At 39.3% G+C, this 26,907-nt stretch overlaps 1 protein-coding gene across 1 annotated transcript in view; it reads left to right on the top strand.

The window, feature by feature from the left end:
• MN1 (MN1 proto-oncogene, transcriptional regulator) overlaps positions 1–26,571 on the top strand; it is a 71,610-nt gene extending 45,039 nt beyond the window's left edge. The window contains exon 2 of the mRNA XM_086943147.1: positions 23,350–26,571. Within this exon, the coding sequence (XP_086799273.1) occupies positions 23,350–23,534 (185 nt within the window). The 3' untranslated portion in view covers positions 23,535–26,571. The remainder of the gene's footprint in view (positions 1–23,349) is intronic.
• The last annotated feature ends 336 nt before the right edge of the window (positions 26,572–26,907 follow it).

The following is a 26,907-nucleotide window of genomic DNA, read 5'->3' as shown; positions in this document are numbered from 1 at the left end:
AGATTGAGCACACTCAAGGCAGCCTCAGGTTTTCACAGGAAAGGGAATATGGCCATACAGAAGTGAGGGAAGGAACATTGTGGAGACGACTTTTATGATTGGTGTAATGGTAGGGGATTTGAGGTAGCCATATAAATGCTTGAACCCATAAATGAGCGAATTAAGTTTTAACTTAAAGCAATTCAGATGGAATTCGTGACCCCTTGCTTCTCTGCCCACATGGCAATATTGTTATACCTCGACCTCCAGCCAATTAAACCATCTCCAGTGCTGCCTTATAATCCAGAAAGACAGTATACTCCACATATTGCAGTAGGCACACTGGGAAAGTATTCAGTTTTGAATGAAAGAATGCTCTTTGGCAAAAGACACTCCATGTCTGTGGAATAGAGGCAAGAAACAAGCTGTTCAAGCCCCCTGCTTCAAACCTCTGTTATTTGTAGAGACATGACACTTCTGGTCCAACTTGATCTCTTCTCTGACCCATGGTAATGTAATGCAATAATAGGATTCAGCAAGGAATTTGGGATTCCCCAATTTTTTTGTCTGAACCACAATAAAGGCATAACAACTACCTCGAAAGCAGTACTAATAATAATGAAACGGATAAGAACTTGCCCTTTCTGATGGAAATCGCCTGATGCACCCTCAACTACAATAACATGACAATATTCAGAGTATCACAATATGGCCTAAAGCTTTTCCTGGTGATGTGGAATCAAATCTGTTTCTAATACCCAAGTATGAAGATCTAGCAATTACTGTTTTGGAAAGAATTTTGCCTCCAAGTGTCAAGTAAAGCAATCATGATAGTTTACAGGTAACCCAATGTCGTCCTTCTTCAGTATTGTGTAAAATAGAGCATTGTCAGTAAGGCAGGAATATTTGTGATTCAAACGATGCTTTGGATAGGGGAACTAAAATAACATCCCAATATTGAGGATCCTCCTTGTAAATTGTGTTTGGCACACTGTTCAGAACGCATAGCTTGCATTACATTACTAATATTCTCCTCCGTAAGATTGTCGGACCCATTGCCAGGCCTAATATCAACTTATAATTGAGCAGGATCCCCAAATGGGTTCTCATTATGTGTAGTCCCAGAGAAAGCTGCTATAAGGTTGCCTGAGACCATAGGTCTCAAGATAGTTAAATGGTAAGTAAAGTTGTGAAATGTCTTACTTTCCCTCACTTTACAAACATGATAAATGTCGAGCCATAGTTTTTGAGGGCCAAAGTGTTTTCTTTTGTGTTAATTTCAGTTCCTTAATCTAAATATTTACAAAAACAGTAGCATGCAAAGATCTGCAACAATTTTCATATTCATTTAATTACTATTTCCTCACTATTCTTTCTTTGATATTTGGAGTGTGCTAAGCTAAGGTCAACAAGTTCATTGCTTCTGTAAGGATGTTCTGTAGTCAACTACATCATTTTAGAGAACATTCCAATTTAACCTTTTTTAGGCCTACGTAGCAACTGATACTCCAATGTTCTTACATTCAGTCAAACTCTCAAAACAGCATCTAAAGATCATGCTCTCTGCAGCATGCTCACTCTCAACCCTATACTGGCTAACTAGGGTAAAGCTTGGCACTGAAATGAAGGTATAGTCTAAGACCACCTCCTTGACACTGGGTGATCTGTACAGTTTATGGAAATTGTTAGACCTGGCATATAGGAAAGTCTTGTTTTAATCTCCAATTCAGAGCCCTTGGACTAAACACTTGTAAAGAGGTGAGTATGATCAGTTAACCCAGGAAAGCTATCTTTCTCAATAATCAAGGCTACATTTAAATTGAAACCCCCATCAATTTAATACCAAATGTAGTAGCAATAATTAAAAGAAATGCCCCCACCTTATCAGTAATTTTACATTTTAAAGGGGACTTTCAATAAATGTATTCATTCACAATTCCAAAACCTTCAGTTAGGTATTTAGGCTGCCCACACTTTACTTCAGTTCCTTTATAGGATTCAATATCAGTGTCAAATCTCTTCACACAACCCTTCAGCCTATCTGCGTGATAGTTCCCCAAACTCCTTTTTTTCAAAACACTTTTCTTTCACCCTTAAGGGTGGAACGGAGGGAGTGAGCGATTGATCTGGAAAATGGTCCAAATGGATGTCTTTCATTGAAAAACGAATATGCCTGACCACCAAGTGTACTTGGCGTAGAGCAGACTTTCTAGACCCACAGCATGCATCGATGGAACCCGTGATGGCTCTGACTTTTTCGGGCGTCAACCTGGATACTCCTAGTCTGTAGTTAATGTCACTTTCTAAGACGATTAGCACCAATGCTATGCCCACCTACAACTTCCCATGATTATTCCACCATACCTTCACTCCAATGAAAGTACAGAGGGCCACCCAGAGCCATCACTGACTGACTGTGCCAGAAAAAAAAAAATACCATAATAATGCATAATAAGCCCTTTGCTGGCAATCTCAAGGAAAACGCACCTAAAAGGGGCTGAAATTCTCATAATATGCAGAGGAAACATAGAGCCCCATGGGCTTACATTTGGCAAAGTAAAAAGAAGTCCTGCAAAAAAAATACAAATAAAATTAAAGTCATCATAGTGACAAGACATCAGGTAAAATACAGTGTAATTTTTAGCCTCTGTCAATTAAGAGCTCTTGCCCAGCTAGCACAGATCTTATAGTGCTTGATCCAGGGGAACATATTTTACAGATCAAAGGCTCTGGATTAAGGCATCATTTACAGGCAACATTCTTGGAGCAGAGATAGTATTAATCTACCTGAATTCATGGGTTGCTTTATGAGAACAACAACATAAGAGAAAGGGCATGCTTCTGGAACCTATCTCTGCTCCGGCTGCATGGGAATATTTCACAACTCTACAACCCTGTGAGTCAGGGTTCAAGAATGGAGGTTCACGGTCCACACCAGTTGGAGAAAAAAGCAGGGCTAGTCAAGAATTGGAGGCAGCCCCAGAGCCCAGTGTTGGAGCATGTGGAATAGGGGGCTATCTACACGATGGTAGGCAAATGAGCTCCAGAAGAAACAGAGATGGTGCAGTGGCTCAGCTGCAGTGTCTGCTTAGGTGCCACAATGGGCAAAGGAGAAGCTGACAACAACTGTGAGATAATAAAGAGCTCAAATCTCTCCCGGCCACCTTCAATATTAAAGGATATCAATCTATTCCAGATAAGACACTTCCAATCCCTGTGGCACTCTTAACACATACATTGAATTGAGGGAGCTGCTATGTGTGAACATGTGCTATTTATTGTCCAATCAGGTTGCTGCAGGTCTCATCCATTTTACTCCTGCTTCCCTAAAAATAGGATTGCCCTCTCAGGAGTGACTTTTAGTCAATCCTGGTTTTTCAACAGACTACACTAAGTATGTTGGTTTTAAAGCCTGGTTTTACAACTGGTACTTAAATTGGTAGAAGATTCCAGCAGGCTTACTGATTTTGACAGAATGGCCAGGACTTGTTAAAAGCCATCATTACATCATTTAACCACTTGACAGTGATAACAATTTAATATTGAGAAACTGAACTGCCTCAATGCAGATGGTTAATACAGGTGGGGTTTCAGTAGCTGGCAAATAATGCATGTTTCCTGTTTTTAGTGATGAAAATGAAATCCATCAACCACTTCCATGCAAACAACACTGCCATGTTCTCTGGGATAATGTACAATAGTTATTCTTCATAGTGCTGACAATTACAGAACTTTCTGTTTTACTTTCAACACCCAACTTACAGACATAAAGGGCTTGCTTCCTCATTTGTGAATGTAATACATTTTTGTTTTTCAAAGCATTATGTGCTGGAGTGTCATGGAATGGAGTGCTCACTTTCAGTCTCATATCTTCAGAGAATGGCAAAAAGGATTGATGGTGAACAAAGACAGAACAGCGTCTGACCCAGCAGGAGATGGTGCCTGGTGGTAGTCAGGGCAATGGTAAACCATGCAGGCTGTAGTTTGTTTTTAACAGTTGCCTTTATTTTTGTGTAGGGTCCTCTGCATTGCTTAAGTGGCTTAAACAAATGTTGTCTATTTTTATTTGTGCAGTTATGTGGTGAAGTACAAAAACAGACATGCAGATGTTACTTGTTCCATCTCAGAAGGTTGACAGATCTTCAACTTCTTCACCTAACCTACATCACGGACAGAGCAGTGGGGTACCAAAGCTTGACGCCCCCCACACGCCCCTCGGCAAAGTACATGAAGGGGTCTCCACACAGGGGAGCCAGTCAGGAGCTCTCAGACTACGGGTCTGCTGCCCATGCAGTGTGGGAGGGGGTCGCCTGGAGCTCAGGCACCTCAGTGCAGCAGGACCTAATGTTAGGCCACTGGGACAGAGTCATTGCCTTAGTGCCTCTCCACTTTGATTATGCCAATGATCTGTATGCAGACCTCTGGAATGGGCTTTAAGGAAACTATACCATGTCCACCCTGATTGTGGTGCAACTAACTTTGTGAGAGAACCTTAAATTATTTGAATTGCTTTGCGGGGCACACCAAATTCAAATCTGTTTTCATTGCCCACAACAATTCACCAACGACAACAAATATTTTAACTCCAAGGCTTTCACACTAAGAGTCACACTAGCCCTGAGCTAAGGTACAACAACCACCAATCAGATTGCTGTGCGTTCTCCTTTTAGATCTATAGGTTTGCAATGGGATTTTTCCTTGTTATGGGCTCCTAAGTGATATGTAAGGCACTGGTAAACACCATTTAGTGAGACCATTAAAGCATTTCTATATAACATGGAACCTGTTGCAAAAAGTATAGGTCAAGGATGCATCTGCCTACCATGACACCTACTGTACTACAAAGCACATCAATGACCGGTGAACACGCTTTGCAATCACTGTTAACATAACACCTCACCTGCTTACATCCCTATTTTATAGATGGGGCAAATTCAACATTTCTAGGCTTGAGCGATTGAATAGCCTCAAAATGAATTTTATGGCCTGTTTGCTCTATGTTTTACAAACCCTCCTACTCATGATTCCAAGCATGGCAGTCAATTTTTTGTTAAAAAATGCTCCATGTTCTGTGGGAGGGCAAATCCCCCTGAGTGACAAAAGCGATCCTTTCCCCCTATACAGGAAGTGTTGGGGGGCCGCCTTTCACAAACATGCTGTCTCTCAAATCTATGCCTCCCTGCTGACGCATACCTAGCCCCCACTGACCACCTTACGCAGTAAGTAGAAAGCTGGCCTGGGAATGATGGAGGATAACATCTGGGGAGAGGTCTTTAGGTACCCAAGGGAAGTAGCTATCCAGGCAGGCTTTCGGCTGGCGCAGTTGATGCGTCTTCACAGGGCTTCCTACATGAGGTCCAGACTTTACCTGATGGGGAGGGCGGATACTGATCACTGTCTATGGGGATGTGGGCAGAGAGGGACCCTGCTCCAGGCACTGTGGGAATGTCCAAAGTGGAAGGGGTACTGGGAGGCATTGCAGGAGAGGATCTCTTTGGTGTTTGGTTACTCCTTTGCTTTTACCCCACACCTGGTGATGTTGGGAATATGGGGGGAACAGTTGTTGAACAGATATCAGCTCCTGTTCAGCAATATGGCATTGATGGTGGCCAGAAGAGACAGTGCCAGATACTGGGGTGGGGAGAGTGGCCCCCCGGTGGTCGAATGGGTTTCGAGTATGGACTGGTCATGCTTAATTTGTAAAAAAAAAAAATAAGTGCCAGGGCTCTCGTCAGGAGGCTACCACAGCTTATACCACATATTGTCCTATCAGCGCTGCCAATGGCAGTACCTGCACAACTCCTAAGAATCACACTGCTACAAGTGTGACAATTCAAACTGTTTGAGGCCCCCAATGTTATAAGAAGCAGATAGCAGGGTAGCAGATGTTTGTTGTTTACAATGTATATTGAATTAGTAAACAACTGTTCTGTGCATCTTTAAATGACAAAAATCAGCGCTACCATGTGGCAGCTGTCAAGTGCCGGTGTTGGCAATGATGTGCCAGTGCCGAGCACCAGAGACCACTGGCTCAAATTAAGCATTGGTACTGGTGCATGCGGGTGAAGAAGTTTGTGTACTGCGCCAGACGCTGCCCTGGTAAATATGGGAAAGTGTGGGCCCAGAGGCAGGGGACCAAGGTGGGCCCGGAATGTGAGGTGGTCTAACTCCCATGGTGCCTCAGGTGACATGGGGGTATGCCTAAAGATTAGAGCATAGTCACAAGACATTCCAGATTGGAACATCCTACTTCAAAGTGACAGGGCTGGCTGCAGAGCAGCGTGTTCTGCTGGTTGGTGGATCAGGGTGCATGCTGGGAAGTGTTTAATGTTTTGTTATGTTGTTATGAATCTTAACAAAAAGACAAAAAAAAGTCCCTTCCGCTTTCACAGGTGAGGGGGGTAGGCTTTTCCGACATAATGATATACATGTTGGCGGTCCAAATACTCCCCTTTTAGAATGGCATTGGGATCCTGAGGAAATGCTGTGGATCCAGATGGAAAATAATTCTTGATGATACCACTTAAGGATCTACTATGGCTGCAGAGTGTCACTCAGGCAATTATCTACCTTTAATGGCCAAGTTACTGACCCACTAGCAAACTATATGGTGCAAGTGGGCTTTTCCTTCCTACCCATTCCCCCTCACCCCTCTGGCCAACAGTCTTGATTGTCCACCGGATCTGTTGGAACTCAGTTTTCTCACCTGTTTCACAATTTTGTGATTTGTACAGTGGGACTGACCTTTGATTGAGAGCGGAGCTCATGGAGAACTTCACCTTGACTAGGCTAGACATATATACACTCACACAAGAGGAAACACAGATTGAATCGCTATACGCTAACAACATTAGGAGCAGAGGTATCTCTTGGCTCTATTGCTAACTACTGAATCTGACCCCTCCCCCCACCCCTCACGCCCACTCAAGAAACATGCTTATGTGATACAACGGGAGGGCTTCAAAATCCTCAATATGTCTATACAATAAAGAAAATGGATAGAAAATACTGGCACAGTGGTACCTTAGCCCAGTGCTGTTACCCAGGAGGTTTGGTATCTTGGATGCATGCTGGATTGGCTGTGATGGTAGGGGCCCTTTCCTACATGTGTGGTGGACATGCCCACAGATTCAGACCTTCTGGGACAATGTTCTCCTCACGATACGGTCTATCACAAGTGTTACTCTGCCCCACTGACCCACTCACTATCCTCTTGAGTGAACCAAGACTGTACCCCATGGTGATGCCAATGGGGAAATTATTTTCCTATCTACTTCTAGCACCACACAGAAGCATAGCCAAGATATGGAAACAACAGTCACCTACATTTAGTCAGTAATGGGGTAGATTATGGTTGATAACTGCCATGGAGAGAGTCACAGCCCTGATCCACGAAAGAATCTCAACATTTGATAGAATTTGGTGGACGTTTGTTACCAACTTAAAACAACTGCAAAGAATGGGCGAAATACATATGACGATGTTGAAGACCCTGAGAGTATTTGCTGTTTGAACTTCCTTCCTCTGAAGCCAAAAGCCAGACATCTAGCAAAGCACATTTGGACTAAGTGCAGCCAAGGTTGCAGAAAGACCACAATATGATTGGTGGGTGTTAAACCTGACTAGCTTTAATCCATGGGGAAATTTGCTGTATGTCTCAAATATGCCACTGGCTGTAGTAGGCTGCCAAAACAATTGAGCTAATGAAGAGATAATGTTTCAAGAGAGGAGTGAGAAGGGGAAGAAGAGGAAGTCGCTGCTTGGTTTTCGAAGTGGAAGATGAGTACTAAGATCATCTGAATGGAGTTGACAGAATATTTGGTGAAAACGTGGCAAAAAGAGAATGTGGTTGGAAGGCAAGTGGATTTCTGAGAAAGTGTTGATTAAGGATTGGGGATTGTGGATTTTGCACATTATGAAAGGTACGGTTGGGTGTAAAGGGGGTGGCAGCAAAAGATCGAGCAAAAGGGCTGAGGAAGTGGCAGCCAATTTGTTTAATGTGATTAAGGAGGACGAGTGCAAGAAACGTGTGTTAGAAAATCAGATCAGAGGAAGTGTGGGCATCCTACCAGAGTGTATCATAATTATCAGCATTAGGAATGTCTAATACTACTGGTTATTACAAGTGTTTCATATAGCACTGCCATTGGAACAATCATTCTGCAGCACACACCACAATTCTTTATGTCCAAATGTTTGAGTTAGAACAAATTAAAGGTTTAGCAATGTGATTAGCAAATATAAAATAATGTTTACTACTTCATTCACAGCCCTAGAGATCTTTTGTTATGGGCATGAACTGCAACAGTAAATAACTGCATGTGTAAATATATACATTTGTAATCTAAGATGTGTGCTGTGTGCTAGAGGGAACCAAGTAACACTAACCATGGTACATTGCACAACTGGCAAAGGGACATAAAACCGATTAATTTAAAATGAACACATATTAAAATTGATGTGGTTCTATTAAAAGGTTGGCTTTTCAATAACTGCTCGCATTTCAGTAAACCCTTTAATTTGCTTCTTTAAAATCTTTTAGCACTGCTGGCCACGCGGTTCAAGTACTGAGTCAAGTACATGTAGATTGCTATCATTAGTCATTTTTACAGGTTGAGTTCCTTTTTTTTTACACGCCAAGGTTGCAATGGAAGGAGGCAGAATAAAGCACCCTTAAGTAGAAGCTCTCTAAATTTAAGTACACTTGAATGATGACATATGAATGCTATGAACACAGAATATGGGACCATTTCCAGCCAGTGTGTCTCAACGCCAAGTCAAGTTGCAAGCATCTGCTTACCAGCTCTTGGGGAAACTTTAGATGGCAATTCTGCACAGTGCAACTGACTTAAGTCACTCTTAAAAATGCTTGCTCGCTGACTTTAGATAGAATATGCGTGTTCTGTTATTTTTTAGCTGATATGAAATCAATTAACCTTTTATGGATACACACAAAACTGTAAACTGATATGTAAGCACTTGAAGTGCTAACGACTGTCTCTGAAAATCGTGACGGATTACTCAGTAGTCGTTTTATGGAGGTACTCAAAAGGGCATACCACATGCATCCTCTTCAGGATTAATTCTTCCTAGGCCTGGCCTAGAGACGGCTTTAGCCTTTTCATCAGCTTCCTGTTATCCAAAGAATCATGATTAAAAATACACTCTAAGAAAGGCTTTCGTTCTGCCGTATTCATCCATTGGTTTGGTCAAGTGTAATTTAGATTTTGCTTCCACCATCACGATTTACAGCATTAGGCAGTGGATCAGCCCACTTCACTGTGAATGGTGGCCTTTTCTTTTGCACTTGTGCACCTCCATCTAGAAAGTGGTAAACTTCAGTGAGAGGGGCTAGTAGACATTTTCTGTTTCCATTTTTGCTATAATTTCATAGTTTTCATTTATTTATTTTTACGGTATCATTATTTACTAGTAATTTTTTGTTGCAAATATACGAAAACTACCTTTACATGGCAACAGTTTTACTTTACATTTTTTGTAATTTTTTTAATGTCTGTTACACAAGCTATTAGCTTTCCCAGTGATTGTTTGTGTCTTTTGTACAGCTGCCCTTTTCTCATTTTTACCTGTAATATCTAAACATTATTATAATGTCATTGAAAAAATGCAATCGTATTCTTGGAAGAGATGTGAGAGGTGTGTAGCAGTGGTATGCAAAGCTAAATGATGTGTGGCCCAACCATTTGCCAGATAAAATGTTCACTTAAAGTGCACTTCGAACATGTATCTAACTGCTCAGTTTTGTTCTGGTCTTTTCACAATTAACTGTTTCTGCACACCGAAGTAAACGCTGATTTAGCTGGAGTTGGTTCATGTTGTCTAACTGGGTACACTTGAAAACATGGACGTTTACCCGTTTAAAAAAAAAAAAGAAGAATTAGGCACTGGTTTTGTCACCACCGCTGTGGGGCCTAATCCATGTCATCATATTGGAAACACCTGCCAGGGCTTCTGGGAGTAATTACCCTCAATTACTTGGGTAGCTAGACCTCGTTGGGTGAATGGCAGGGAGGCGCAGTGCAAGCACTGCCATTGTGACGTCACTGTTCTGCCTGGTGGCCCAATGGGGAATGTTGTTACATTTTAAAGCCCCATGTTAGTTGTTCTGTATCGAAATCCACTGCACAGATATACAGTCTTATTCCACCTCTGACTTCAACAGTGCACCACTGCTTCATGGACTGTCTGCATATCTCGTAACTGATAAGAATTGAAGTACGCGCTCTGACTGCACACAAAGCCAGATTAGCAGGCTAGCTCCTCACAATCTGTTGTTAGAATAACTGAATTAATTTAGGTTAAGTGAGATCAGTAAAGTGTATCTAATGGCAAAAAATATCCAAATTAGAAAGTGTCTGGGTGCTGGTATTGTTAATTCTTTCAGTGGCCTTTCACCGAATTTTGCTGACCTTACCAGATGAGATTCAAGGTAATTTCCATTGAGTGAATACATTCATTACTTTAAGTGTGCACTCTCTGGGTGTTTATTTCCACCTATGTAATTTTTAACCACAAGAACTCTTATTGCCTATCCTGTGTGAGCATGCATTGGCAACAGATAGCCGGTTGTTTAGTTTATATCTTCCTCCATCTGTGGAGACAACACCCATATAGTGCAATGGGTAGCATAATTTGACATATATTGCTATGGACTTATTCCATACTGCCTGAATATGGTTCAAGCGTGGTCAAGTATGAATATGCAGTGAAGCAATGATTGTAAATGTAAGTAGACAAGTACATGACGTACCGTAACTCACTAAGCCTCAAACCCTGTGTTTTGCCCTGTTGATGAAACACGTGTCGGCTGGCGTTTGTAAAATCTGAAAAAAGAACTACATAAAGCATCACTTATTGGTTTTACCATTCTACCGGTGTCAATCGTGTTTGTCTTCAACTACTGTACCATCAGAATTTTTTATTATACGTGTGCCCAGTACCTGTTGTAAAATTGCAAAGGGATGTTTGTTTCATTGAAGGAGGTACCTAAACAGCTGCAGTCTGTGCAATTTCACTTCCATGTGCCACAAAACAAAGGGGAAGGGAGATCCAAAGCCATGATACAAAAGATAATATTTCAGAAATATTTTTCATTTTGTGGTGATTTGTGTAGTTCACAAACAATAGAAACGCAATGGAATGTGATTTACTTCTGTGTAATTTTGTGAGTTAGAACAGTTTTTGCAAAAGACATGGTGAATCTGATCCATGTGCGAACATCCTCTGTGAGTGGATTTTGCACGTTTCATGTTTCAGTGGTATATTTTAGTGGGTGGGCTATATGTAAATTTTGTACTAACATTTCCTGATATTGGATGTAGTATCTTGAAATCAGAGGGTCTGAGTGGAAAAATCATTTGAATCAGAGTGACATTGCTTTACTTGAATGTGTACCCCCACATGGTAGGATTAAAAGCAAAGTCCTCTCACTCCTTATGCGTACTCACACATGGAGAGCTTTCACAAGAGGTGGGGTTTTAGGCAAAGGCAGATGATTTCCTTTATGGCGCGTACACTGGATTTTATGCCACAACAACGTAAAAAGTATAACAAAAGATGGATTTGAGGTTGGAAATAACACGAGTAGAAGGGACACTGTTATTTTGGCCATGTACTAGCTTGATTACTCGAGGTATGAAGGTTAGCAGTGTGATTGGAAAAGATAAGGGCTGAAAATTAAATTAAAAAATGTGGACTCAAAGGGTTATGTCTATAATTTGCCTTCTTTTTTGACTATCATTTAATTCTCAAAGATTTCTAGGAGTCTAGAGAACCGGCAACTCTTGTAAATTCCTACAAGTAATTGCATGAGCAAACACTTTTACCAGTGCAAATGATACGGTGAGGTGTATTTGAACTTGGTCATTTGTTTGTGTTTCCAATGGGGAAACATATTTCCTTTACATCCCCACTAATTTTGGGGTTGTTGTCACCCAATTCCCACGCTGGATTGGGGCTTCTCACTTCTATTGACATAAATAATTACTTAGATGTATTTAGGGTGGGAATGTGCCTGCTTAATGTTTGTGAATGCACACATAGTAGCAGGTTTGTGGCTGACACACATCTGTTATTCTCTTGTGCTGCAGCAGCCCGGGCGCCTGCTTTTATTACACAGCTCTGTGAACTTGTTGGGATCAAGACATGTAGTTCTTTTGACAGTAATAGATCCTGAGAAGTGTTGACTTCACAGCTTTTATCCAGTGTCAAGAGATGTTTTCGCGATGAAGTGTTTAGTAATATGACTGGTTTCAATGAATTGAACACAATAAATGCAATAACTTTAAGAAGAAGCTATAGATTAATGCAAACAGAAACGCTTTTACAGAGGAGTATTAAGACATTTGCATTTATTTTTAATTTTTATGACAATTCTTTCTGCCTAAAGTCTAGGGGCATTCGTTAGGCCTTTATTCTGACACAAATGTATTACAATTCAATTGATTGCAACTGGAAAATATTTGGAAGAGAAAGCGGTGCATAGTGGTAGAATAGATGGTTTGATGTTAGGTGTGCATGTGCTCACATTAATAACATTAAAGACGAAATGAAAGTACCTTTGAATATTTTGTCAAGAATTTTAAATCTTAGTTGTCTTAAAAAAAAAAAAGACAACGGAACACCATATTAACATAGGTAAGAGAGTTTGTTTAACAAGATATGTATTTCCATCTGTACATACGCATTTTATGTGTTCGTTGGCATTACCTCAGACACACAAGCTTTGATTTTGGTGAGTGTTAGAACAGAAAGTCTTTCTAAACCAATATGTCATACTGTCATGTGAAAGATTTGTTCACAAAATATCTTGTCCTAGGGGATTTCTTGGGTACTCTATATTTAGGTTTGCTGCCTCACAAAAGCTTGCAACTCCCATTTATTATTACCTGTGACTGTTAACCCATACTCAAACATTTTGAAAGGAGATTATATTTTCTTTTTAGGATGCTACTGAAAAAAAGAACAATTTCTTCTGCTGGAAAAGGAGATTTTTTTTCTCAGTCAACCCACACATGTTTGACCTGATCAGTATCCATGGGAGAAATTCACGCTTGGGTAGTTATCAAGGGCGGGCTGCCTCACACTGGGCCAGTGCTGTGTAAGGTGCATGGGATGGGCAGCCATGAGCAGTGGCTGATGCTCTGTCAGAGCCTTTGCAGAAGTGTAAGGGACAAGCCCTGAGGCAAATAGCATTTCCGGAGATCTTCACCTCCTGTTTGTCATTCTGATCTTACAAGGAAGATGAAATGCAGCCGTGAACACCGCTTCTAACCATGCTCTTACCAGGCAGTGCCCCACTCTCGTCTGCTCTAAATTACACATGGAGAGTAGTATTCCTCTCTCTCTCACGCACGCATGCACCCACTCACGTGCACATACTGTTCCCATTATGTTGTGCAGACAGCACTAACACTACAGGCACATATACTCCTTAATTAAAAACATGGAGCCAAGCCAGCAAATGTACTGCATCTTATGAAGGCGTCCAAATCCCAATGAAAGTCTCCTGTGTGACAGTCAGGGAGAAAACAGAATACTGAAAAATCATAGTTTTCACTTTTGTTTTGTTTCTGAGTGGGAAATTCATCATGGTTTATTGTTAAAGTCCCTCCTCAAAAAATTCATGTCACTGAGTCAGATAATGACTGTTAGATTATACTTCATTTATGGATTATTCCTATGGTGAGAATTTTGGAGCTATTTAAATTGCATGCTGTCTAATAAGTGTTGTTGGAATACATCAGTGCAAAGTCTGTGAGACTGGATGTAAAATGTGATGCACAAAATCAGGTCAAACATGTCTTTTTAAATTGGAATTGGAATGCACAATTTGGTGACATTCCCCTACCATAGGATTTGGTGGCAGGAAAGAAGTCACAGTGCAAACGAGGTGCTGGTGACAGAATAAGATGTAAAACTACAGAGAGAGCCCTCTTGTTATTTTGCTATTTGCACCAAAGTAGTACATCTCTACTATGGGAAAGTTGGAAAATAGAAAATCTTCAATCCTTAGAAAGGATAGTTCAGTAGCTGGATCTGATGAGATGGTAGAGGCAATGGAACTAACAGTGTAATTGATTACGTCCCGCATTTCCTCGGATCATATTCACTTTCATAGTATAGTATGTATACCGCCAACCATCTCAGGAACTGTGGATAATAGTGCTGCTTAGGTGTGAGTGCCCTTTGCCTGCATATCAAGTCAAAGTTACATTAAAAAATGCTGCTTGCCATAGTTCTATATTTTTAGTTATGTCAGTGCATTTAATTTTGACCGAATTGCAGTTAAAAATGTACCGAATTGTTTTCTTTGAAAGCGTTAAGAAATCTAATTGGCCATAAGTTTGCAAGTCAAGTACACACATTAAATTCAAGTGGTCGTCAGAATTCAAGGTATTGTAAAAACTTATTTTGGCAGAATAAACCATAGGAGAAAAGAACTAAAACCTAGGACCAACACCCACACCCACAGACTACTCAAGAAATCTAGGGAACGTCCTAGAGAACAAGCTCAAAATCTTGGCTAAAGTCAATGCAGTATGCACCTCCTGCTTCCACATCCTGTGCATGCTGCAAAAGATCTTCAAATGGTTGTCTCAGAACACCAGACAGACTGTCACACAAGCACTCATCACCAGCAGGCTGGACTACGGCAACACTCTATGCAGGAATCTCCTGACAACTCTTTCACAGACTCCACACTATCTAGAACACAGCGCAAACCTCATACTCAGCCCACTATGCTGCACACACATCACACTGCACCTCAGAAAGCTTTGCTGGCTCCCCATTCACAAGCACAATAAATTGAAACTTCTCACGCACACATACAAAGTCTTACACAACACAGGACCAGAATACCTGAACAGCTACATACACTTTCACCAACCCACAAGATTCCTGCACCCTGTCTTACTCACACACACTCCCCGCATCTACAAAAGCAAAAATGGAGGTTCCACATTCTCCTGCATCGCACCGAAGACATGGAGCAACTTCCCTCAACATATTAGAGCCTTCTACATATGTCTTGTGTTTCACAAGAAGCTGAAGACCTGGCTCTTCATATAAGCAGCTTGGGGATCGCACACCTGCCCAGTCACCTGGATACCCTTTCGGGATAAGAGAGCACTATACAAATCAACACAACATTACATATAATGGATTTGTGAACTTTAAAAAAAATTCGTTGGTAAATAATCCCAAAGCTGAGTAATGAAAATAAAAACATGTACACTGCTTTGGAACTGGCTTGTTGGAACACATCCTATAATCAGTTCTGAAAACAAATATGTACTCAGATCAGTTTCAGTAAATAGATCAATAGAAAAATATTTGGTAGATGCATGGCTTTGTTAGAATGTTAGTTTTATTCAAGTACGTTCATGAGTTTAAAATGTTTTCAGTGATTTCTATATGAATAATTTAGAATTGAGTTTAAAGATTTTTTACAGCATTCCCTTTTGGAGAGCATGTCTTTGAGTCAGACCATTTGATGTGGTAGGCATTTTCCTAGTGTAGTACAATTTACTTTATCAGTTTTTGAACATGCACCTTAGTTCGTGTTATTTCCCAATCCATAGATCTTCAGGATCCCCTCCTATATAAAGCTGCATTTAAAAAAAAAATATATTTTTATTGGTATATTTCACATTTACAACATATGACAAAAAACATGAAATGCTCAACGCTTTTGTTCATACAGGTGTCCCAGCGTACACGGTTTGGTTGTTGGTTGTATCGCTAACCCATGGGCATATACACCTGAGCGTCCCTGCCTCCCTGCCGTGCAACATATAACATAGAACATATACTCATTGGCGTTTGTGTTAGGGGTAACCGCCAGCCTAGATGTGGTGATACGTACCACGTGTCTTATCGGTCCCCTTATCTTGTTGTCTACTCTGACGTGGGAAGAGAGAGGGGGTAAGAGTAAAGATTTAAGAGGGGGTGGGGGGGACGTCCTGCTCTCGAGGTACCTGCGGTAGGCCCCTGGTTGTCTCTGTCTAGCGCTTTTCATGGGGGCTCGTAGGGTGCTAGGAATTTGTCCAATGTTGCCCACATCCCCCTGTTGGCATTTCTCCATGGTGTGTTTCGTGGGGCCGTGATGTCAGCTTCCCTCAGGTACGTCACCCAATTGGTCCATCCCTTGAAGGTGGCTTTGGAGGTGCAACACAACAGAAATCTCCTAGATTTCCTCATAAAGCTGCATTTTTTAAGTCAACATATATATTTTTCATATATATTTTTCAATTGCTATTTAGCTTTTAACTTACTAACTTTTCTTGATGTCTCATTTCTTTTGTTACGGATGTTAAGGATAGATTTGTTTATCTTTTAGCCTGATGGTAAGTTTATTTTTTTCCTGCCAGGAAAGCTATGGGCGGAGATGAGCCTTCTATGAAGAAAAACAAGTTAATAGAGAAAAGTCCCAAAATTAGTGTGTCCTCTCCCACAGGGCTAGAAGCAAGGATCCCAGTTATTTTTGTGCAGCTTGCATGATGGCAGCACACCAGTCTGACATTGGTAAGAATGTTGTCCTGCTGTCACAAAAGATCATTAAAATGCCTGGCATGCAGTTTTAATGAGAAATTAAAGGTAAGAAGGATGTTTCTCTGATTGGTTCTTCTCTTCAGGATCAACCGATTGATGGTGATGGAAATGAGGGTGAGGTCTTTGACTTGGAGAATCAGAGATATACCTCTGAACCCTCTAGTGGATTCAGGCAGATCTAAAAAATAGACAGCTACATATAGGTTGCCTTCCTATCCCATTTCACAAACATAGGGAAAACAAATGTGGCATATAAGGGCCCTTCTGTCTCTGTGTTGCATTGGTGAAGGATTTGAGAACAAATGGTAACATCGACTTAGTTTGACAATTGGCTGTCTTTGCTGATGCAATGGATTTGTTATCTGGGAGGCATGGGCCGAGAAGAAGTAAAAGACCTTACAGCAACTCAGAGACCAGTGTACCAGGCCTCCCAAGATTAGCACCTACCCAGTCCTCTGCTCTTCTGTTGCCACTTACATACTTTATGGGTACTGTAGTAGAAAGATTGCTATGTCCTTTCAGATTCCTCCTGCACCGTAACGGTTTGACTGAGGTTTATGCACATGCCTGTACCCACATTCCCTGATCTCAGTTAAGAACGGGGAAAGCAATGCTCAATCGCAAGCGAGAGATACAGACCAAATGAGATAGACAACTTAACAAAAGAGAGCTTTACAGTATGGTGGTGTGTGAGAGAGGCAAACACAAAGAAGGTGTTTTGAAGAAAAATTTAAAAAGCAAGAGCATGAGCTGTGGCTATAAGAGACAGAGGTAGGCAGAAGTGAGCACGCTAACCACCATAGAGAAGAACAAGAGAATGCGAGAGAGAGAAACCTGAATGCTGACAAAGACATACACACGTATAACCACACTCCACAAATCCAACAAGTATACACAAGGATACACATTGACAGAGGAAAGTTATACACATGGAAAAAGAGAGATCTACCACAAAATGAAGTTTAAATGAGCAATACAGGGGCAACACTGTGCAAAATATAAACGAGTGAGAAAAATGCTTTCAGCGCACATCTTTAACTGCATACAAAATATGTATGAAAATTACATTTCTATGGTTTCAAATAAAACATTATACTTTCTGGAATATTAATGTTACTATTTACTTTCAAAAGTTAGAATAATTCCCAAATTTAATGTAGGACCCTGAATCCCTCCTTAGGTGTGTGTTTTTTTAAATGCTTTATTTACTTTATTTTAAGTCTAAAAACACAACAATACATCTGGATATGCATAAGAATGGCTACTGTATCACAATTTGTAAAGCTCTAGCCCCCTTACCCACTCCCTTTCAGCTGAATCCTACATCATATATGTGGTTCGTACTCCCCTGGGGCACACTGCACAACAACCAAATCCCTCTCCTGGTAGGCACTATATTTGCTTATCCCCTTGGTACGCCTATCTAGGGGCACTATTCAGGGGTGCATTTTCAGGACTGGCTCTCCCGCCGTCTGATGGTCCCCTCCCATCGAGGGTGCCGGATGAGTTAGCAAACAGTGAATTGTTCCCCAGCGTTGTCAATTTTTGTAAGAGTTCCCCCCAGGTGGTACAATCCTCCTCCAGCTTATCGTCCGTGCGCACTTCTTTCGTGCGTCGTTGCTCTGCAAGTGTTCCACCTACCATGTCTTGAGACCCGAAAGGTCTGTTCAGGTTAGATGAATGTGTATGTTTAGATTTATTTTTGGGTACACTGCAAATTAAAACAAATTCCTATTGGCAAACACTCTAATCAAGCTCAGAATGTTTATCTTTTTTTCAATCAACCTAGTAACATTTATTTTTCGAATGCTCTAATTTTAAGCAAGCACAAGATTTGAACCCCTGTGCTAACACAGCAAGTTGTGGAACTATATGAGATGACAGAAAAACTTTTTTCCCCAGTGACCTCTATGTTAAAATGTAATGCTACCGTTTCTGTATGCAGCTATGTAAGCATTGCCTTGTACTTCCTTTGTCAGATTACTATGAATGGATTGCAGAAACACTGAGAAATAAGCCAACAAACTGAGGAATTTCTATGTTCATGAATGCTGCTTTAAATTGTAAAATGCCATGAATCCTGATTTTTCCCAAATAAAAACAATGTTCTTCTCTGCTAAGTTGAACATAGGGGTTGCCAAAGCGTTAAAAAAACAGGCACATGATATGGATGACCAATCCTAAATAAATAAAGGGAATGCGAAAAAGACCCATATTCCAGAGTTCTTAAGGTTTTCAATCATTTTGTGCAACTCTTTTATGTAAGGCATGTTTTTAATAGCATCGAAACTTTTTTATTTTGCTAATGTGATCTTGAAGTCTCATTTGAGTGAGCTTTACCACCATGATAAAATCGAACAATGATGGGTGAAAATGGGAGACAATCATTTGCAATCAGGACATGATGTCTTCGCCATAACAACTGACCTCTTCACTAGCTTTGTTGGTCATACCAGCTAAGGTGCTATCCTTTAACAATACATTGGTAAGGCTCATAGATCTGCATAACCAGAATATGACTTATGAAAACACTGCCTACCAAGTTTTCTCTGCTGCTGGGTACACAAACCTTCACATAATAACAATGCGAACCAAATTAAAAGTTGTTCTGTGCTGAAAAATGATGAACTGTAGTCAAGTGATAATTTGGTGTATTTTTAAGACCATCAACCTACACGTTCAGTGAACCAAGATTTGAGTCTGTTGTTGAAGATAGGTGGGCAAGATAGTGATACAAACTTGACTTTTAAGTCTTAGCACTTGCCTTTTTGGATTTCACATGCATTGTTCATAGTTAAAGGCTTCTGTTTCAAGAACCTTTACTTTGTTTTATTTCTTTGTATCTGTATAATAGTGAATTGGATAATATATGCCTATTACCAATTACATAGATTTCAATATTTGGTTATTAGAAACACTGCACATTAAACAAATATAATGTTGTTTAAAGTGTATAGATTTAAGAATAGAGAGAAATTCCGAGTGCAAAGGGAATTTAGACAAAGAAAATGATTATACAGAATTTACTGTGTGCAAAATGCATTTTTTACATTTCTTATACTTCTTTTATGAATTTGGAATATCTGGAATAGTTAAAAAGGGGAATTGGCACATTCTAGTGAATTCTGAATGATATAATTACCTTTGTCCAAACTGTCTTAATTCTCTTAAATTATGTGGCCTTGACAAATTAATCCCAAATGGTGTTCTACTTGGTAATCTGCATATAAAATACACTTAAATGCCAGTATTCAATCTAGATATCATAAGAGATTTTTTAATACACATTGAATAAGATAATCTCCATGTGAGTCAACACTCTCTGAAGGCTCTGGAGATCAGAATACCATTAAAAAAGGTACCTTCTGAATGAGGGTTGTCCAACATAGGTCCATAAGTGACAGGATGCATGAACGTTTTTCAGGATATCATCTTGAGTTACATTGGTATACAATGATTATAGACAGAACTAATTTACATAGTCAGTGGTAATATTAAAATCTATCTTGAGTTCATCCCTTCTTAAACCTAGGCTGGACATTCCTGTTTTAGTCACTATTTTTCTCAGCATTAAACCTTGTGGAGGGTGAGAGAGCTATATTGTGTCTGTCTCTAAACCAGATAATACTAAAATCAAGTTCTGTTTTCGATACGCTTCCGATGTTCTTTTAAGCCAGGAAATCAATGACTGAAGTGGACTGAGACTGTGCCCCATATTTTAATCTGTGATAGGCAAAAGCAAAATGTGATTGACACTGCAGCGGACCAATAAATGGTGAGGAGTGACTAAAAGCCCCTGTAAGTTTGTATTATAAGTATATATTTTTATAAAAAATCAAAAGCTCTTGGTTAACGCCAAACCTAAAAATTCGTGGTTACTAACGTTCATTACATTCATCTCATACATATTTGAATTCTTGGTGCAATCCGCTTACCACACTTCATAGACACCATTTCAAGTTATTCGAATAGAATTTTACTTTCTTTCACCAGTCCATTCACAATCTAATCAAATTAAGCGAAAGATCTCATCACATTTTGATGACATTAAGCTCCCCTCTCCTCATATTCGTAAACAGTGATGAATACTCTAAAACTAATCTACTTCTTCTCTCCCTTCATCGTCAGGATGAGGCTCAGTACAAATTACTTACCCCACTCATTTCTACAGTGTTTCACACTGCAATTCTCCTCATCATCCCTTAGCAAGTTTGGAGTCAATAGGTTTGGCTTGCATTTTGTGACCTGGCTAAAATATGAAAACAAGCCTGCTGCCCTGAAAAAAGAAAACATTTAATTTACATTTTATTTTCTGTATACAACGCATCTATAAGATAAAGAATATAATATGTGATTAATCAGTGTACTTTTGAAATGTAAAACAGTCTCTCATGGATTACAATGCAAGCACAAAGCCCTCTGTGGGTGGTGGAATGATACATCAAGCAACCATTAGCACAAGGAGAGTTTGAAATACTCCTCTGGGCGGAGCCGGAGCTCACTCTATGTAAAGTATTTGAAAAAGTAGGTCTTGCTACTGCTACTGATTGCCTTTGTAGTCTTGAGGTGATGATTAATGACAAGAATAGCAATCATGACATAACAGTTGCATATAAGTAGCAAACCCGTTATTGTGGTTTGTTTTGGAATCACAACCCAAAGGTATTCTCATGGCCGCTGGGTCTGGTTTATTTAAGTTTCTTCATTCTGAAACTACTTGTCTAATGTGTGCAGACACATATTTAAAAGCAGATTTCCAGTGGCGATGCAGGATTATTAATTTTTCTGCTTGTTTTCTGTTGAGCCAACCGTGACTTTGTAAAACTCTCAAAAGCCTGCCGTTATCTGTACTTGTGTATCTGACAATTTGCTCACAAATTATTATTAGGACACACTGTTATGAGGACTCAGAAACACCGTTTTTAAAAGCATTACTCCTTTCATCTGCGGGGATAACCTACTCTTTGTATTTGCTCTTGGGATAACATGTTGTTACTGACCACCACATTTTCTAATTAGAACACAATCTTTTCTAGGATTTTAAAGTTGTTAGCACTCTGGTAGTATTTTTTCTATTTGTTTCATTGTGCCATCTTGGAGGGAGACTTTGAACAAGACCATTGCAGTCTAGTGTATTAGACCATTAGACATATTTAGAGGCAGCTGCAATGTGGTTGTGCTGTGGCATGCCAATGGAAGTCCGTCTTAACAAGTTGACCGTCCAGCTGGTAACAATGCAGGTATACTTAAAACAACATCACACTGTACAACTTAAGATACATGAGTGTTCCAATCTCTGATCAAATCTCTGGAATACGATCATTGAAATTTACATTACTACATCTAATCTGACACCTGCAAAGATAATCAAGACACAGGCATGCAGAGGGGCCACATTTAAGTAGCTTTATTGAATGTAAGATCACTTCTCAAACACAAAGCTGAAACAATGTTCTGTTGAACGACACTCAACTTGATGTGCTCTGTATGACTGAGACCTGGTTGCAGGAGATATCTAGACCAGATATAGTGGAGGCTCTACTTACGGGGTTCACCTTGTAACATCTTAATTGATACCAGCATATAGGGGGAAGACTAGCAATAGTATTCAGGATGGCCTTGAATGTGGTCATTGTCCTGAAAATTAGTTGTTGATTGGAAGAAATATTGGCTGTCCATTTGACATTATCAGCAACCAGTATTGTATGCATTTTGCTTGTCCACTGACCTCTTCCCATTCTCGTCTCTTTTTGGGAAAAAGTGGCAGAAGTGATTGGCTGTATCTCCATCAACTTCATAAATTTGATTGTGAACTTTAATTTCCTATACAATAACCCTCCTAGCTGTAGTATAATTTCATCTTCGATTTGAGGCTTTAAGAAGAGGTCCGGAAGGCCATACATCAAAAGGGGCACATTATCAACCTTATTTTCTCTTTAGACAACTTCACTGAAGTTACATCCAGTACACCAATCGTTACGGTAGATCATGCCCTCATCCAATTTTACATCACAAATAACACCCAAGTTCATGTGCTTATTTGTAGCCCCTCCAAATGGCATTTTTTAGTTCAAACTTAACATAGAGAAACTAGTCAAAGTCTAAAAAACTCTGGGCTCCTACTCAGCAAACTACTAATCAGAAGGGGCTCTCACTGGCACTCAACAACTGCCTAAACACCATATTCGAACATGCACTACAAACATTCTAACAATCGTATTTCTTTAACCAAACTAGCCAACTGGTGGCTTTCTATCCATTTGAGGCAGAGAGACTCCAGACATGGAAGGCTGAGTGGAATCGGCGCGTGTCCTACTCTCCGGATATGCTTCAGATTTATAAATCATACGTGAGACACTTTATGAACAGATTGTACCAGGTCAAAGCCAGGTATTGTGAACAGTAGAAAACATATGGTAGAATGAGCCAAATCTGCTAGTAACTTGCTATATCTTCCCAATGTTTATTCCGAAGTTTATCTTCAAGGCAATTGACATGAAAGCAGAAGTAGAAAGGTTACCTTGAATTCTAAATTGGTTAATTATTACTGCTCCTTCCTCTTTCACAGCCAGTTCGTCCTTTCATTGTAACCAGTTTGAAATCCTTGTGAACAATTGATATGTGTAATCATGGCTAATGTTTAGTTACTTAGTCGGTGCTTTTTAATATCTGTCTTGGTTCCTAGGTTCTACAAATCAAAACCTTTTTTTAAACAGTTTTAATTTAGTATGTTGTTTTCTTTACAAGGCATACCAAACAGGATTTGCATTGACATTTCAATTTTTTTCTTCTCAGCTCATGATCTCCCTCAAAGCAAGACCTCAGCAGCAGCCCAGGCCGGCAGCCATTTGCAGTGCCTCTCCCTCCACTGCACGGATGACATCAGCGAATCAAAGGGCCGGACGCCAGTGCCAACATGGAGATCCCTGCATTCGGACATCTCCAACAGATTCGGAACTTTTGTGGCTGCCCTTACTTGAAGAAAACCCATATTTTCATGTATTTTTCATATAAGAAACAAACTCTCTAAAGGGCCGTTAATGTTAGGAGGACTATTTTTAGATTGGTAACTGCTCATTGGCAAATGGACTGGAAAGGGTTAATTTATGACACACCTCATTCACTTAATCTTCTTCCACAGTATGTTACCAGTGTTAAATCTGTTACAGTTAGCCAACACTTATTTTCACCTGATAGAGAACACAGTTTGCTGTTATTCTGTAAGCCTGGCATTCTATTTTTGATTGTGATGGAAGAGGGCTTTAATTTTTAACATCATCATTTATGTCCAAACAGTGTTTGGCATAATAAGACAACTATATATTTTTTCTTTGCTTGGTACCCAATAACATGCCAATCCGGAAGAACTCACTAAGCCCTACACCAGGCAGACAATTAGCTCTGTATGCTGAATTTAGCTTGCAGATGTATTTCTTTGCCTCAAAAACAAAAACAATATTCTTTGAATGATATTGCAGCCCTCAGATCTTTTTAGTAGATGAGTTGGCCAAAAGCTCTAAAATTTTACTTTCTAGACCTAATCCACCATAATTTCTTTCTTTGATGAAATAGCAAGATATGTATGAAAAAGAAAACAATCAGCAACTCCCTCATTGCTAATGCTGGGTTTGGTCCAAAATATGTCTGCATATTCTTTGGAGAAAACACATTGTCCTTTCTTTTTTCTAGTTTAATGTCCGCAATACAATGCAGTACTGGTGATATGATACCCAGAAATACAGATTCTGCACATGTAATGACTCCAGTGCAGTGGTTTGCATGGGGAAAAAACCCACCAGATAGATGGCAGTAGTAGTTTCCTGTAAAAACACAGGAGTACAATTTGCAATCGTCTCGAGGGAAGCATTGGTGGAAGAACAGACAGAAATAACATTTGTGTGCAGGTTTTGCAATTCCTGGATCCAAAATGATCCCCATAAATCATGTTCCATTTCTAGAGTACATGCTTTTTGTCCACATAAATTGGTTGATAGTTCAATTCAAGTTTTTTTTAAATGTTGAAATCCTTTAGTTGTGCTTTGGATATCAGCATTATTCTTTTGAAGGCCAGTGATAAAAATATACTAGTATATACATATATATAAATATATTATTAAATGACCGTCAGATAATATGAAGTCCTTGGGATCCACAGTATTAACTTTGCCAAAGGTATATTTTTTCAAAGACAGTAAATAAACCTAAAGGTTGTATAAGTGTGTTCTGGTTCAATGTTGAATCAAAGTAGATTACACCAAGACATGCATAACTGTTTTTTGTGTGCAAATAACCTGCTCAGGCCATGATATAGCAGGTGATTTACAAATACAAGGACCTAATGTTTAAAGGTGTGTGTGCACTCTTTTTACCCCAACTGTATACTTTCATTGGCACCTTAAACAAGTAATCCTTTGGAATTCGTTTCTTTTGCATTTTTAATTTTTACATATATTTGAAATTGGATGTCTCTAACTTCTGGTAAAAAGAAAAAGCAGGCTTTTAATATCTACTCTTCATTTTCTGGGAATAAAATGTTTAAAGCATGATAATTAATGTAATGAACAGGGTATGATCCCCAAGACTCCTTCAAATATCTGATTGTGGAGTAAAGAAAATGCAACAAAACAAGATCTTTTAAAGATTAGGACTTGTATTCAATAATGTCTATTATCATTTCCAAAACCAACCAAGAGTACTGACTTAGTGTGCCACCATACTCTGTATAACAAGAATTGACCTGGTTTTAAAGGACAACGTAAAAACTATACTTTAATATTAACAGATAAAACTGGCCTTCAACTGGTGTAAATGTTTTAATTTTCGCTTCAGGGAGAAAATTAAACAGATATGTACCACAATTTAGGATGCAGAATTGTTGCCTTAATCAATTGCATTTTATTAGAATCCTAATACCCCATATTCGGATTGATGACCAATAGTGACTGCCTGGATGCTGAACCTGTACCAGTATCAGCAGCACTGATAACCTAGCAGAATATATTTTACTTTGTAAGGTGTGCCTGCATCAAGGCAAACCATTTTCTCACTTTTAGTCAGATAAATAGTTGTAATTGACATAGTATTGGAATCTCCTTCAATTCAAATGAAAATCTCAAAAGCACCTTGGTGAACTTGTTAAAGGAACACAATGAAAGCTTAATGCATTGGTAGTTGCGTGTTATCAACGAGCTATAGCGAACCATTTTACCAATTGACATGTGCTATTTAGGGGTCACAAATGAAAGTCATTTCTGCAAAGATATGTGCATGAGGCCATCCTTTATCAAAATACTGAGAGCAGGGATACTGCTTATCAAGCAGGTTTGTTGTTTCCATGGCAACACAAGAGCATACACATACAAAGAAATGTTGTCTCTTCAATTGATAGTCATAGTAGTCATTTTACACGTTTTACACAAAATCAATTATTTCTAAATATTTTAATAATGCTAAAGCTGTGATAGTCATTTTATTTAAAAAATCCATAGGAGCTCAAAATTGGGTTCTGCCTCTGAAAATGGCGTATTACATTTTATTTTGGTAGTCAGAAAAAATGGATCCCTTTCAGCCTGGGAAATGTCGTTAACATGCACTTTCTCAAGGGTGTTAATGTTTAAACACTGTCATGTTTAGACAAAACTATGAAAACGAAAAACCGATATGTGCATCATGTTTCACAAAAACAAATTAAAATATACGTTTTAAATAAATAAATCTAAAAACACTGGTAACCAGTACTGCAAAGCAAAGTCTTCTAAAGTTGTTCTTGCACATGTAGAATATGGAAAGTTCAGCCTACTGTGTGTTCGGCAACCCTGTAATCTTTCTTTTCATTTTTTACTCTCGATATTTTTTCTTAAATGCTTGGTTGGAAGACTGTGACAACTCATAAAATTGAGTGTTATTTTTTCTTTTTTAAATATGTAAAGTGCAGTCTTCTGTATTCATGCATAATGTATATATCTGTATATGTTTTACTGAGCAACTAAATAACAATAAATATGATGTTAATGGTGACTTTTGTACATGAAAGACTGTTGCATATTTTATGTAAAGTTCCAGTCAGTATAATATTTCTGTTACGGCAGTTCTCAGTGAATGCATACAGCTAAAGCTGGATGTCATATTATATTATTGATTACAAAATATGAGAAAACAACTGGCTCAAAATTCATTCAGGTATTTGTTTCATAACGTATCGTAATGTAAAATGCATTTTCAATATATATTCATATGTAGAACAAACTAATGACTAAGCCCACCACCCTCTTAAGTAGCTGTCATAAATTATACTGAATGAAGATTTCTTTTTTTTTAAATGATGCCTGTCAACATCTTACAACTTATGCATCC

Source organism: Lissotriton vulgaris, chromosome 11 (assembly GCF_964263255.1).
Source record: "Lissotriton vulgaris chromosome 11, aLisVul1.2, whole genome shotgun sequence".
NCBI classification, from domain to species: domain Eukaryota; kingdom Metazoa; phylum Chordata; class Amphibia; order Caudata; family Salamandridae; genus Lissotriton; species Lissotriton vulgaris.
This window is presented reverse-complemented; position numbering and strand designations above follow the sequence as displayed.